This window comes from Sardina pilchardus, chromosome 22 (assembly GCF_963854185.1).
Source record: "Sardina pilchardus chromosome 22, fSarPil1.1, whole genome shotgun sequence".
Taxonomy (NCBI): domain Eukaryota; kingdom Metazoa; phylum Chordata; class Actinopteri; order Clupeiformes; family Clupeidae; genus Sardina; species Sardina pilchardus.
In genome coordinates, this window is record NC_085015.1 from 5,012,693 (window position 1) to 5,027,454 (window position 14,762).

The window sequence follows — 14,762 nt, forward strand, 5'->3', positions numbered from 1 at the left end:
TATCAGGGGTTCTTCACTTCACTTACAGTACAACCTATTATAGTCCCAGAGGGAAAATAGGTTACAGTACAACCTATTTATAGTCTAGTGCTGCCGTGATTAATCGACATAATCGAACTAATCGATTATGAAAATTAGTCGATGCCAATTTTTTTAGTCGACTAATCGTTTTGCTATTTATTCCCCTATTTATTTTTGGTCTCCCGTCTCTAACGGCTGTAATGTATTAATTCTGTTATTAACTCTACAAAAGTAGGCTGATATTGATATGAGCATATCTATATATATGGCTATATGTCACATTTTGGCCCTTCAGTTGACTTGAAAATAAAATGCACACAACAAAATACCGAAAACTTGCTTTTTTTTAAAAGAAATAGTCGTTTAGATTAGTCGACTAATCGAAAAATTAGTCGAAAGATTAATCGTTAGAAAATTAGTCGTTAGTGGCAGCACTATTATAGTCCCAGAGGGCAAATAGGTTTGCAGGCCAAGACAATACAACACCATAGACACTAGACAGCACAAAGGACAATACACAGAACAACACACAGGTGTAACAATCTCACGGCTTACAGCTTACTCAGGGTTAAAAAAACCAGCAGTGGATAAAGTGCATTGCAGCAAAATAGGCTGTAGAGACGTACCGGTCCAATGAACACAAATCCTGTCAGCAGGATGCAGGTGATGGCAATGAGGAAGAGGCGGGTCTTCTGGAAGCGCATCACCACCCTCCCCAGAGACGCCTTCTCCAGGCCCACACGAGACACCTCCTCCAGCCACAATTGCTCCATCCTGACCACACACACACACGCACGCACGCACGCACGCACGCACGCACGCACGCACGCACGCACACACACACACACACACACAGTACATACACACAATGAGACAATATATTGTTACCTAAAAAAGTCTACATTCATACTAGTATCTTCCACTTGTTAGGACCTCTGAGTGTTGGATATTATTGTTTCATATATCCCTTATTAATGGAAACAACAAATCTTATTTATTTTCAGGTGGTATTCATTAACTTCAATTTGAAGCATTCAACAAGATTTTTATGAACAGATGGATTCAACAAGGCATTGTGCTGGCTGAGTGAGTTTGATTGGTTCTCAGAGGGTTTAGTCGGTTCTCAGAGGGTTTAGTCGGTTCTGAGTGGATTTAGTTGGTTCTGAGAGGGTTTAGTTGGTTCTGAGAGGGTTTAGTTGGTTCTGAGTGGGTTTAGTTGGTTCTGAGAGGGTTTAGTCGGTTCTGAGTGGGTTTAGTCGGTTCTGAGAGGGTCGAGTGCAAGTGAACGGACCGGTTCCCGTTGGCGCTGGCTCCATCGTGCGGTGAGAGAACCAGAGAGCTTCGGTCCAGTCGGTTCTGGAAGATTCTCCATATCATGGGCGTCATCCAGGCAAATGAACCAAGAGAGAAGAACCCTGCATTGTCCAACGGGTGGGACCTGGACAGACAGACAGACAGACAGACACACACACACACACACACACACACACAAACACACATACACACACACACCAAGGTCTAGTAGTCTCAGGATCTAATCTGAATACTATTCAAAGCATGATGTCTAGTTGAGTATAAGTTTGTGTGTGTGAGTGTGTGTGTGTGTGTGTGTGTGTGTGTGTGTGTGTGTGTGTGTGTGTGTGTGTGTGTGTGTGTGTGTGTGTGTGTGTGTGTGTGTGTATGCGTGTGTGCGTGTGTGTGTGTGTGTGTGTGTGTGTGTGTACTTACCCTGATGAGAAGCAGAAAGGCATCATAATCTATAAGCTGTGGGAGTATCCAGCTCCTCTGGGCAGGAGATCAGCAGTAAATAGCCTGAATAAGTGGTAATGGGAGGGGGGGGGGAGCGGGGGGAGGGGGGTAGAGAGCAGATGTAGATGAGCTGCTGATGTACTTCTGAAGTGTTATTAGAATTCTCAAACCTTTTGGTAGGCCTATGGTGTCTCAAACTTTTGCTGGTGTATTTTTTGTTCACTATTTTTTCATGGCACAGGAATACTTGCATCCCCATGATTTTTGCACCACCATGAACTTTCTTCACACTGTACTGTGGCTTCTATTCGGTACCAAGGTATTATTTTTAACACTGTATGTAGGCCTACCATATGGCACAAAAATAATGTGTTCTTTTTTCATGTTACAGTATTGGACCTGTTTATACAAGTGGTTGAGCTTGAATAAAACACTTGAAGAGATAATACCCTGCTATAATCAATAAATGAAAGACAAACAATAAAGCTGTTTTTCTGTTTGGAATTTTCGCAGATACTGCTCTTTGAAATATGAAAATATGACACAAGTTTGATGTTAATGATTGTTAGCCCATCACTTCCATTACAGTTCTGTTTTTGTCATGATTCGTCAGGATACTGTTCCACTGGTGTCTTCTATGAGCAATGACGTAGCCTATTGAATGTTATTCCATGTTCCACCAATCTGGACCTTTTCGTGTTCTAGCACCTTATGTCGGTTTGGAATTGTTTTTGAGAGCCTATTGCATCTCAGAGTAATGTCGCCATCCAGTGTTTGTGAATAGGCCTATATTTAACTGAACGTATTAAATATAACTGGATAGGCTACTCATGAACTCATAGAGCCACGTTAAAGTAATTTTAGCAACGCCATATTTTGGGTGGCCAGAGAGGACACAGTGTATCCTGTCTGGTCCAGTTGAAGTTGAATAGCCCTGGATTATAGCATAGTCATGAAAAGGAAGATTTGAAGGCAATTTGCGGGTGGGCCATAGTAAAATCTAACGGGCCGTGAATAGCCCTGGCCTAAGGCTCACACAGCCTAACGCTAAATCAGCCTATTACTACCCCTAGCGGGATCCGTAAAAACACTCCTCAATCAATATATAAAGGCCAGGCCTATATAAAGCTAATTAATTGACTTTCAACCATCAAAAATATCCTACAAATATAGGCCTAACTCGGCAACATAACCCATATCAAAGTCTTACCTTGAGACAACAGAATGCTGTCTCCCAAGTAGCCTAATGGGGGACAACACACTCCGACACATTCGTTCAGCAATGAATTCCGCTGCGGTTGAAAACGGACCTCTTTCACTCAGGCTGTGCCCCTGAGCCAACCTTTCCGAAATCCCCACCCTTCACGGGCTCTATAAAAACACCCTTCAATTATAACAATAGGCCTACGTGGAGATCGAGAGTCCATTTAGCAGTCCGGCGAATAAAGCACCAGGTTACGCCCTGACCTGATGGACAGGTATGTCCGGTTAATGAATTTACCACACATCGCGTAGTCTACTGGTGGCAAAGAAGTTTAACACTCTCTGAATCAACCACTGTATCTCAAAGTCAAGAGCGCATCCTTGATAGAATGCCTTCTTAAGAGTCGGGTGTTAGAGAGACAAGCCTACAAATCAAAGATCATAGAGCAAACCTTCATAATAGTGGTGGGCGATACTGTAAAATTTGGTATCGATCCGATACCAAGTACTTATAGGGTCAGTATTGCCGATACCGATACCGATACGATACTTTTTACTTATATTAAAATATATATTTATAGGCTATACAAATATATATTTATATATTGTGTAGGGGAAAACAGTAGCCTATGTCATTATGTAGGCTATGAATGATCAATTCTTTAGGAAATATTTTTTATTAATGTATTGAAGTATCCTACACAAAATTATTAGCACTTTATTTATTTATTTATTTATCTCCTCAGCATAGGTCATATTATAGATTGGTCATTATTTGACCAGTGAAAATAAGAGTTCTTGAACGTTAATGTCACTATTGCTGATTATTCAATGATTCATTTGAATTGAAAAACGTAAAATACTTTCACAGCAAAGATTAGGGTCACTCTATATGTGATTAATTTAGATTTATTGATCACAGAGTATGTAATTCTGCAGTCTTTGATGAGAGTGTTGTTGATATGGTGAGATGATTCTGGAGAGGAGAGCAGGAACAGAACAAGATGGGAGAAAAGCAGAACGCTGAATAAACAGGATTTATGACTTCAGAGATTTGTGTTGTCACTGCCACATCACTGAGCTCATAGGTTCCCGACGAAACGAGACGAGCCGTGACGTTCGAAAACCTTGCGACTGCGATTAAACATGTTGAATGCTCTGCGACGGCTTGCAACTACGTGCAACTTCTAATTCACACCACTGCAACTCGATATGAGTAAAATATTATTAGCCTACTCTTACTATAAGCTACTTGGGTATTCTCTGCCTCTTTGAAATTACTCTGCCAACTAACTGTGCTCTAAAATAGCTCCACACAGCGCTTCTCTGCCTCTCGGCGTCTCTCATTCAAAGTGCTGCTGCTCCTCTACGTGTGGGGTTAGTGAGTCACGTGACGGCACGACAACGAATCACAGCAGAGCGGCAGGAGGCTCGTTCAAAGATGTGAAACAGCGTTTGCTCAGGATTGTAGTCGGAGACATGAGCAAAGAATAACGTAGAGGAGACATTTGAATTAAAATATCGATACTATTACAATTGGATCGATCAATACCAATACCAGCTTGGGCATCGATAGTATCGATTATTTATATCGATCCGCCCACCCCTACTTCATAGAGCAAACCTACAAACCTTCCCTCAGCCGTCAAGATCGAATGTCAAAATTACATTAACAAAACACTTGAGAAATCGTATTTAGCCCACCCACATTAATACGCACTGCTTCTTTGCATCTTCTTTCCATCTCCCTCTTTGTTATTTAATCACACCGTCAGAGAATTTCTCATCGTCCATACAGAAAGGATTGTGGGTTATTGTTAAGCGCCAGGGATCCATCGATGCATCCCCCAAAATTCTAAGAATGAAGGACTCAGTAGTCCTAGGGACCCTACTTGATAGAATTTTACACCATCCCTGACTTTGGAACAGTACTTAATGAGATTTGATGACGTAACGTCCTTGAAAAACTGTGAAGTCTACGATCCAATCAGGTTCAGCACTCGGGAAACTTTGGAGACCGGTTAAAGTTACGGAAAACATAGAACATGAACTTTTATTTAATGATCAAAGTACTATAGTGAAACAATTTAATATAGCCTAACTTTATTTCAATGTTATATGATCCAGAATAATTCTCATTACTGATCAAGGAAGTGATAAAGGGACCTTAAGTAAAAAAAACAAAACAAACAAACAAAAAAAGCGGATGTTTTTCAATTACACAAATAACTACATTAGCCTCAATTAACAGTGCAGTGTATTAAAATGAATGCTTTTTTATATTAATTCCATTTAGAATGAACTAACTCTCATTATCAAAATACTGTGATAGTCCACAATGTAAGAATCTTAGGAACATTTATTGTCACACAAAGTAATATTTCCTTTAGCAAAATACCATAAATATCCATGTTAGCCACAAATAGACACTTTTACACAACTTCTTCTCTTTTCATGATCATGACAATAAGACAACAATTGAATAATGGATCCAGACACATTTCCAGGGCTGCCAAGTCTCACGCTTTGAGCATGACAGTCACGCATTTTGACCCATTCCCACACCAAACGCCATACTTACATTTCTCACGCAAAATATTTCCCCATTCAGTGCACTATATTTTTTTTTTTTCATGATGATAAACTTTGATCATTGCCTTGCCATAGTTCGAGCTCTGATTGACTGACAGCAATAACCAATCCATCAGTCCTTTGTGCCTAAAACTCACCAACCACTGAAGGCATCACGCAATATAAACCAATCAGAAGCAACGTAAGGCGGGTCTTGGTGCCTCTAACTTGTCTTTCAAACACAACAGCGCCGACTCCGATAATTAGAGTTAAAACGTTCTCCTTGCTAGTTTTTGTTCACAGTTGATTCGCTGTTTCTCCTTGATTTTCCAAGTTAACGTTAAGGCTGCTAAGTCTATCATTGTCCTATACTTGTTGCAGAGCTGTGTAACATTTATTTGCCTCTTTCTTGATAAGTTCACACTTGAAAAATCAACTCTAATCGGAGCTGCCAAATGTCACGCTTTTGAGTGTGACAGTCAAAAACTCTCACGCTTGCCATTTTCTGAAACTTGGCAGCCCTGCATTTCGGTAATGAGAATTCACTGTGATTGTTTAGTAAAATGCTATGAAATTGTAGCCTAGAAATCTAGATGCCCCTAGCGGCAGCAAATCTAATTTGGCTGCCGGGGAGTCTAGCAACACTCCATAGAGCTTGGGAGCTGGGAAATGGAAGAATCACTGGACCAATCGCATCGTGTATAGAGTCGTTGGGCGGGCTTAATATAAAGGTGACTGACATGTGACCAGAAGTTGCGACGGTTACGCATCCTGCTACTTGAAAACAAGAAGATGATTGGTTTAGCGTTATCCAATTGCGTGGAGAGGGAATTTGAAAGACAACCGTTTATCCCACCCCTCCAATTGAGCCCTGCCTACGGTGAGTTCCCAGACCCTACATCTTGATGTGGGTCTGGCTGGTCAGGCTAATGAATTTGTGTTAAAATGCTACTAAAATAAACATCTGCCCCTATAATGTTCTTTAATGTTTGTGTAGAATATCTCAGAGTTACTATTAATAAACTGGAAAAGCACTCAGAGAGCGCAGACCTCCACCTGTATTGTCCTTCCTTGGTTGTCATACATTTGAACCTAAACTGTTCAGATCGCCACCACGTGGCCAAACCATGCCATCTACACTGCGAAGCGAAGAACCTAACCGCCTCCTGAATCCAGACGGTGATACGGATCACTCCCAACATTTAAAGGTTTCTTCCTTGGGCCATTTCAGACCTTCCCTGAAAATTCCATCGAAATCCATCCATTGTATGCAGGGTACCATGAATCTTTACTGGAAAATGTGGCATGTTTTTTTTCTGTTTTAAAAAACAAAATAGGAAAAGAAAAAAAAAAGAAAGAAGGGAAATCCAAATGATGACATTCCACCATACTGCAGCAACTACCTTAGCCAGCTACAGTTACCTACAAAACAAAGCCAACAGCACCACCTGCTGGACAGGATGAGAAATATCCTGGCACCAATTACATCAGGTGACCAAATGTCTGAGACCAAAACCAAATACAGGTATTATCTTCAAAAATCGGGGACATAGGTAGTTTTTTTGTGTTTTCCCGGGGGACAGGTAACCAAAACCGGGGACGTTTGGTCACCCTACAATTATGGCTTTTGAGACATTGCGCAACAACCATTTAGTCAAACACCACATAAAAACACTTTATTCCATAAAAATAGCCCAGTAGTTTAACAGTTTAAATTCCTTGATTCTAGAAACTATAACCTTATAACATATAGTATAGTATTATCACACAACCCCATCTAGCCACATGGGTCAGTGTTTTTATTTATTGTTATTTATTATAACAATGTCTTTATCAAGACATACAATAAAATCTAATATGTTAAAAATACTTTAAAAATACACATTTACATACAAATACACTTCTTTAGACGATAAAACATAAATAATGCCCACATGAGTGTGACATAATGTCCCTGGCAATGACCATGCAGAATTTTCCGTGTGTGTGCGTGCGTGTCCATGTATGTGTGTGTGTGTGTGTGAGTGTCCATGTATATGTATGTATGTGTGTGTGTGTGTGCGCGTGCGTGTGTGTGTGTGTCCTTCATCACGAGTTGACCTGGTTAGCTGCTGCCAGCAGGGAGGAGAACAGAGAGTCTGGCCGCTGCATCAGAACCTCCGGAGGGTCCAGCTCTGCCACCTGACACAAGAGGACAGCAACGTTATAACACACGTTATTACCTGCTTATAACAGGACAGCAACGTTATAACACACGTTATTACCTGCTTATAACAGGACAGCAATGTTATAACACACGTTATTACCTGCTTATAACAGGACAGCAATGTTATAACACTCGTTATTACCTGCTTATAACAGGACAGCAATGTTATAACACTCGTTATTACCTGCTTATAACAGGACAGCAATGTTATAACACACGTTATTACCTGCTTATAACAACAGGACAGCAATGTTATAACACTCGTTATTACCTGCTTATAACAACAGGACAGCAATGTTATAACACTCGTTATTACCTGCTTATAACAGGACAGCAATGTTATAACACGTTATTACCAACCTGCTTATAACAGGACAGCAATGTTACAACACATGTTATTACCTGCTTATAACAACAGGACAGCAATGTTACAACACACGTTACCACCTGCTTATAACAACAAGAAGTGTTACAACACAGATCTTGCTGATTATTTTACTTGCTGATTATTCACTCTTCCTTTTCACTCTATAAATAAAAGGTATTTGTGTGTGTATGTGTGTGTGTGTGTGTGTGTGTGTGTGTGTGTGTGTGTGTGTGTGAGCGTACTTCTCCATTGTCCATAACAAGGATGCGGTCACTCTGCAGGACGGTGTTGATGCGGTGGGCTATGGTGAGGACACTGCAGTCTCTGAAGGCATCCCGGATGGTCTGCTGCACCAGGGAGTCCATCTCCGAGTCAATAGAGGCCGTGGCCTCGTCCAGCAAGATGATCTGAGGAGGAAAACATGGTCAGTGTGTGTGTGTGTGTGTATGTGTGTGTGTGTTTACACCATACTCTTGAGTTCCTCAGCAGTGCTCTAGCCATACACAGAAGCGGCCTTTCTCCCAGCATGTGTGTGTGTGGACGTCCGTGTGTGTGTGTGTGTGTGTGTGTGTGTGTGTGTGTGTGTGTGTGTGTGTGTGTGTGTGTGTGTGTGTGTGTTCTTACTCTAGAGTTCCTCAGCAGTGCTCTGGCCATACACAGCAGCTGTCTCTCCCCCACTGAGAAGTTCTGTCCAGTTTCCACAACCAGAGCCTCCAGATGTTCAGGAAGCTGTGAGATCTGACACACACACACACACACACACACACACACCCCCACACACACACCCCCCCACACCCCCCCCCCCCCCCCCACACACACACACACACACACACACACACACACACACACACACACACACACACACACACACACACACACACACACACACACACACACACTTCTTTATCATCACCATTAACAGCATTTGAATCCATAATGTGATGTCTGTACTGTGCTATGGCTGAGTGCATCACTTTACTATTGCTCTGTATGCTCATGTGAATTGAATTGTCTTTTACACTTACAGTCTATTCATTGATGTTAAGGCGCACACACACACACACACACACACACACACAGAGAAACATTATGCTCATGTGAATTGAATTGTCTTTTACTTTCCTTCTCACTTACAGTCTATTCATTGATGTTAAGGCGCGCACACACACACACGGACACACACACTCACAGAGAAACAAGTGCCTGAGAATATGTACTGTCCTGATGGGAGCTCTTTAGCTAGGAGCGCTTTCCTTTATCTGTTACCCAATGCACTGTTCTTAATGAGAGAGAGAAAGAGAGAGAGAAAGAGAGAGAGAGAGAAAGAGAGACTGTGCAAATCTGTGCAGTAGATAGATCTATTCTAAAGAGTAGAAATGATGTGGTGATGTAAATGCTGATATCGTGGCTGGTCGTCACAAATAAATCAGTGTACGGGAAACATACCGTATGTTTCATATAGCACTTCTCCAGAGCTTGCCAGATCTCCCCATCGCTGTGCTTATCAAACGGGTCCAGGTTATATCTACAGAACAAACACACACACACACAAATAGGGTGTGAGTTTGTGTGTGCACTACCTGACTGTTCCTACGAAGAGCACCAGGTTCCATATGATGACAGAGCTGGTGTGTGTGTGTGTGTGTGTGTGTGTCCTACCTGACTGTTCCTATGAAGAGCACTGGGTCCTGTGGGATGATGGACAGCTGACTCCTGAGGTCCTGCAGGCCGATGGAACTGGTGTCCACCTCGTCTATCAGCACAGTGCCCCCTGCTGGCTCAGACAGGCGGAACAGCGCCACGCCCAGAGATGACTTCCCTACGAGCACACACACAAAACTGCATCACACACACACACATGCACACACACAATCACACACACATATAAACATACAAAACTGCATCACACACACAACCATATTCCAAACACATCTGAACCCTGCCTGAACCTCCGGCGAATTTGGATTTTGCCCGGCAGCTCAGGCTGGAAACCTGCACATCTATCTCCTCTGTACCCTGCCAGAACCTTTGGCTCCAATCACAAATTAGTAAATCCAAAAGATGCACCAGATTGTTGGTCTGATTGGTGAAGGACTATCCAAGCGTACAGTGTCATTTGAACAATGGTCATTATCACGCCTCTTGTGCAGTAGAAACCATACTAATATACCCATACTAATGTTCTTAAAAGACTTTTAAGACCTTTAACACTTTGAGTGCCATGCCATGCACATCATACGTTCAGTGCCAAAAACACAATATTGCGTTATTAGTGTTATATATATATATATATATATATATATATATATATATATATACACCTTTTGTCCGATTTTGGGAACCCTATGATGAATAAAACTAAAAAAGATGACTGTCAGAAACTCATGAAAATGCACAATCTGGACATTTTATTACAACTCAAAACGAAACTAAGTTCAAAGGTCAAAACCAGGCCATTTCTGTGGGTTTATCACTAGGGGGCAGTCTCGCCAGATCCCTTCCCGGAAACCTTTTAGGCATCACTTTATATTTCATGAAAAACCATCTCCATTTCTAGAAAAAAAAAAAACAGGGATTTTGATGAAAACTTGCCATTGTTTCACAAGAACAGAGTCGTGTAGAAATAAACAGTTTCTACCCACTGAGAGCTTAAAGGCTCACCTCTCCAACGAATCATAGTAGGAGTCCATAACTATATAACATAGAATATGGGGTGCCTCTAAAAAAACAGTCAACTTTGATCTAGATTGTTGGCACTCTGGGGCAATGATTCCAAAAACAGTGCAGAATTCAAAGTGTGAAGAACTGTATTGTGAGACCCTACTGTTATTATTAGGTTGAATTGTCGCATACGGGAGAGATGCACAACCCTAATTGGAAGGATTTGCAATGTTTGTTAGTCCGTGTTTGAGCTGCTTTTCCAAAGTGAGTGTGAGAGTAACATTGTGTGTGTGTGTGCACGTGTTTCTGATTCGTTGGTTTAATCGTACCAGATCCAGTCCTTCCCACAATGCCGAGCTTCTCTTTGGGCTTGATGGTGAAGCACAGGCTGTTGAGCACAATGGGTGTGTTGTCCCGGTAACGCATGTTGTAGTCCTTGAAGGTGATGGAACCTTGATGGGGCCAACCCTCTGGAATGTGAACTCCCTGCACCCGCCGAGGAGCCTCTGACACACAACCCTACACACACACACACACACACACACACACACACACACACACACACACACACACACACACACACACACACACACACACACACACACACACACACACACACACACACACACACACACACACACACACAGTTACACCAGCTTGACTCTCTGCTCATTTTCTGTTGGTTTGTTTACTTGTCTTCAGGTGAAATGAGCTGAGCTTATCAGCTGCAGTTACAGTTTTTTTTTACGATTGTTTACACACTAAAATAACAATTTGCGAAATTCTACACCAAAGAGTCAAACACCTCCACAGATTTGCACAACATTATACACAGTGTCTGCTTCACCCTTTTTGCAAAACATTACACACTGTAAATTTGTAAAACTCTACACACATTTTCACACCTTAGACACAGATAAGGATTGTGAGGTGACTTCCTTGTCATTACAAAGCCCCGGATTGCCAGTGACCACACTAATGAATGAATTGGATAATCACATCCACCAGGTGTGGAAGCACACATGTGCTAACTTGAAAACACAACACTCCGGTGTCTTGTTGCTTTTACAGTAGTTTTTCTTCAGAGTCAAAGTGTATGTACTTCATGCAGTAATGTTTACTTGTCTACAGATTTGATTTGTTTCATTGATTTCATTGTTGGTTGATTACTGTAACTAATTTTGGTAAGAAATACTGAAAGTATTGAAATAAATACTTGAAATATTCAGTCTGCAGCATCAGTGTTGTGCAGTGCTTGGGAGGTTTATAGCAGACCTGGTGTACAGTCTCCCTATATCTCAAACTAATCATGAAGAATGTTGTGGGTTTTGTCACTATTTTTTTAATATCTAAATTATCTCTTACATAACAATGTCTGGCCAAAAATCTAGCACATGCTATTTCCCAACCCTCCATATACATCTGAATGCACGCACACAGGCACACACATTTGCAATATAACACTGGCAGGAGGCAAACACAAGGGACTTAAGCATCACGGTTAGAATGTGAAGCACATAGAGCATGCAGTTGGGGTGGACAGTGATGAACACTGTTTCTTTTGGTACCACATTTTTACATAGAGAGGGTTACCGTGATGTACTCCATCAGCCGCTCAACTGAGGTAAATCTGGCTTCCAGCTCCGAAAAAATCCTACAAGAATACTGCAGCAACGAAGTGAGCTGGAGGAGACAGATGGAAGAGAGATGAAATGGAGAGAGATTGAGAGAGGGATGGAGAGATATGGAGGGGAGAGATATAAAGATGGGATGGAAGAGAGCATGTTGCATGTTTGCTTGTAACGGATGCAAAACGGGCTAATTCAGAATGTCTATGGTGGGAAGTATGAAGCTGTCGCCCCGACCAGGCAATTGTCCCCCCATGTATTCGAAGTAAATTCACTCAGATGTGTGTTTATACCATATTTAATGCAGGTGAGACATTCAGTAGTTTTGGACAGATGTTAATATATTTGAGGCTATCAGGTAGGGGGTAGAGTTTTGCCATGTTAACGGACAGTCTGTAGGCTGTGAAGGGCACTCATTTGGATGTGTGGTGGCGTTATCCACATAAGTGAAATAGTGAAATAACATTTTGTATGATAGATACATATCATTGGTGTTATTATAGCTGACATAGTGTATGGTATTTCCATAACCGCAAGACATACATGCTGATTAGAGTGTGGATCGGGCCGATTTTTTCTGTCCGCGACCGACCCGAGCCCAACAGCGCAGTGATCGAATCCGACCCGAACCCGACAGGCATCAATATATTTGTGTCCGAGCCCGACCGGGCCCGACACAGTTCAAATCACACTATTTGCATCGGCATACTAATGACACGTGATATATTGCTTGTATGGAAAGTCCGATTGTATCAATCAATTGAAAGGCATTCGGAAACGTCAGCACAGATAAGCGGAGCCATGAGCGCACACACACACGGAGCAAGAAGTGCACGCGTTAGAACAAGAGGCCGGGCACAGTTATGTAGGCTATGTCTACATGCTATGATTTTCCTCTCTCGTTTTAAATGGTCTTAAACTCTCCAGAGGCTAACTTCTGTTTGCAATCTCCTTAATGTGGGTAGGACCAAATAGAAACAATTTGTTGTTTTATGGGTGAAAAGGGCATCATCTTTTTAAAAAGTTAACTTTATAATTTCAAGCTAATTATTTCGCAGACCCCTTGGCTATGGGTCACGGACCCCACATGGAGAACCATTGCCCTAGTGGTACGCATACCACAGTTTGGGAATCCCTGGTCTACAGTCTCTCTGACTGGATTTAGACGGCAGGGGGTTAAATAAAACCTCCTCATTTTCCACTCGTTTCCATGTCTTTGCAGGGCAGTGCAATTAAAGTTCTGTGCTTTCAGGAAAAGCTGCAGGTTGTAGACCTGGAGATCTTTGAGATCAGTGCTGTGTGTTACGACCTGCTCTAGTCGTAACATAAACGAGGCAAACACACAAATTCAAAAGTGATCTGAATTGTATTGTTTGCCGAGAAGTATGTCTAGGGAAAAACGAATGGAACTATGTGTGTGTTGAGAGCGTGTGCGTGTGCTTCAGTGCTTGATTTACTTGAGGGCTACATTGCCCTTTTTACATGTTGTGCATACTGGCAGTGTGCTGCTCACCTCTATGATGTAGGACAGGACAAGGCCCTTCATGGAGGGGCTGATGATGTCTGGGCTGAGTACAACGAACAGCGCCACCAACAGGACAGCCGTGGAAGACATTGTGTTCAACCAGAATACCAGCCAGCGTATGCCACAGTAAAACAGCAGGAGATGGTTAGAGTTGGTGTCCATTACGTGATGGAATCTGTTACACAAACCACACACAACATAAAATCGCAAATGCAACCACAAACATACACACACTCCATATTTTGGAACATGCTACTTGAAGTTCTGCTCTTGTGTGTGTGTGTGTGTGTGTGTTCTTACAGCTCAATGTACTGCTCTCTCTTGCTGTATAGACATGCACAGTGACGAGGCTGTGTGTGTGTGTGTGTGTGTGTGTGTTCTTACTGCTCGATGTACTGCTCTCTCTTGTTGTAGGCATGGACAGTGACGTTTGTGTGTGTGTGTGTGTGTGTGTGTGTTCTTACTGCTCGATGTACTGCTCTCTCTTGTTGTAGGCATGTACAGTACTGAGGCCTTGGATGACTGAGGTAGTGACAGAGATCCACGGTGAGCGACTCACGTTCTCCAAACGCTTCATTTCACGGATGGTCCGCTGGGACACACTGTCAAACACACACACACACACACACTAAACAACTCCTTCAGTATACAATGTGAGTTTGGATGACCGTCACACAGACTTAAAGTAATACAAACACACACACACACACACACTCAAACAAACAAACAAACAAACAAACAGACACACACACACACACACACACTCAAACAAACAGACACACATACACCCACACACACATACAAATGCACACAAATAGAAATGCACACGCA

The 14,762-nt window shown here is 42.1% G+C and overlaps 2 protein-coding genes across 3 annotated transcripts in view; both read right to left on the minus strand.

Annotated features, from left to right (window-relative positions):
- Positions 1–794, minus strand: part of LOC134070526 (ATP-binding cassette sub-family C member 12-like) — a 27,292-nt gene extending 26,498 nt beyond the window's left edge. The window contains exon 1 of the mRNA XM_062526911.1: positions 648–794. Coding sequence (XP_062382895.1) covers positions 648–794 — 147 coding nt within the window. The remainder of the gene's footprint in view (positions 1–647) is intronic.
- A 6,455-nt stretch (positions 795–7,249) lies between these two features.
- Positions 7,250–14,762, minus strand: part of LOC134070006 (ATP-binding cassette sub-family C member 12-like) — a 32,963-nt gene continuing 25,450 nt past the window's right edge. Inside the window, exons 22-30 of one of the 2 annotated variants that reach the window (XM_062526188.1) lie at positions 14,396–14,533; positions 13,920–14,106; positions 12,372–12,461; positions 11,108–11,297; positions 9,777–9,936; positions 9,564–9,642; positions 8,742–8,855; positions 8,360–8,524; positions 7,250–7,725 (exon numbers count right to left, since the gene is read on the minus strand). In XM_062526188.1, the coding sequence (XP_062382172.1) occupies positions 7,633–7,725; positions 8,360–8,524; positions 8,742–8,855; positions 9,564–9,642; positions 9,777–9,936; positions 11,108–11,297; positions 12,372–12,461; positions 13,920–14,106; positions 14,396–14,533 (1,216 nt within the window). In that variant the 3' untranslated portion in view covers positions 7,250–7,632. The remainder of the gene's footprint in view (positions 7,726–8,359; positions 8,525–8,741; positions 8,856–9,563; positions 9,643–9,776; positions 9,937–11,107; positions 11,298–12,371; positions 12,462–13,919; positions 14,107–14,395; positions 14,534–14,762) is intronic. The other variant, XM_062526189.1, reaches the window with a different exon arrangement.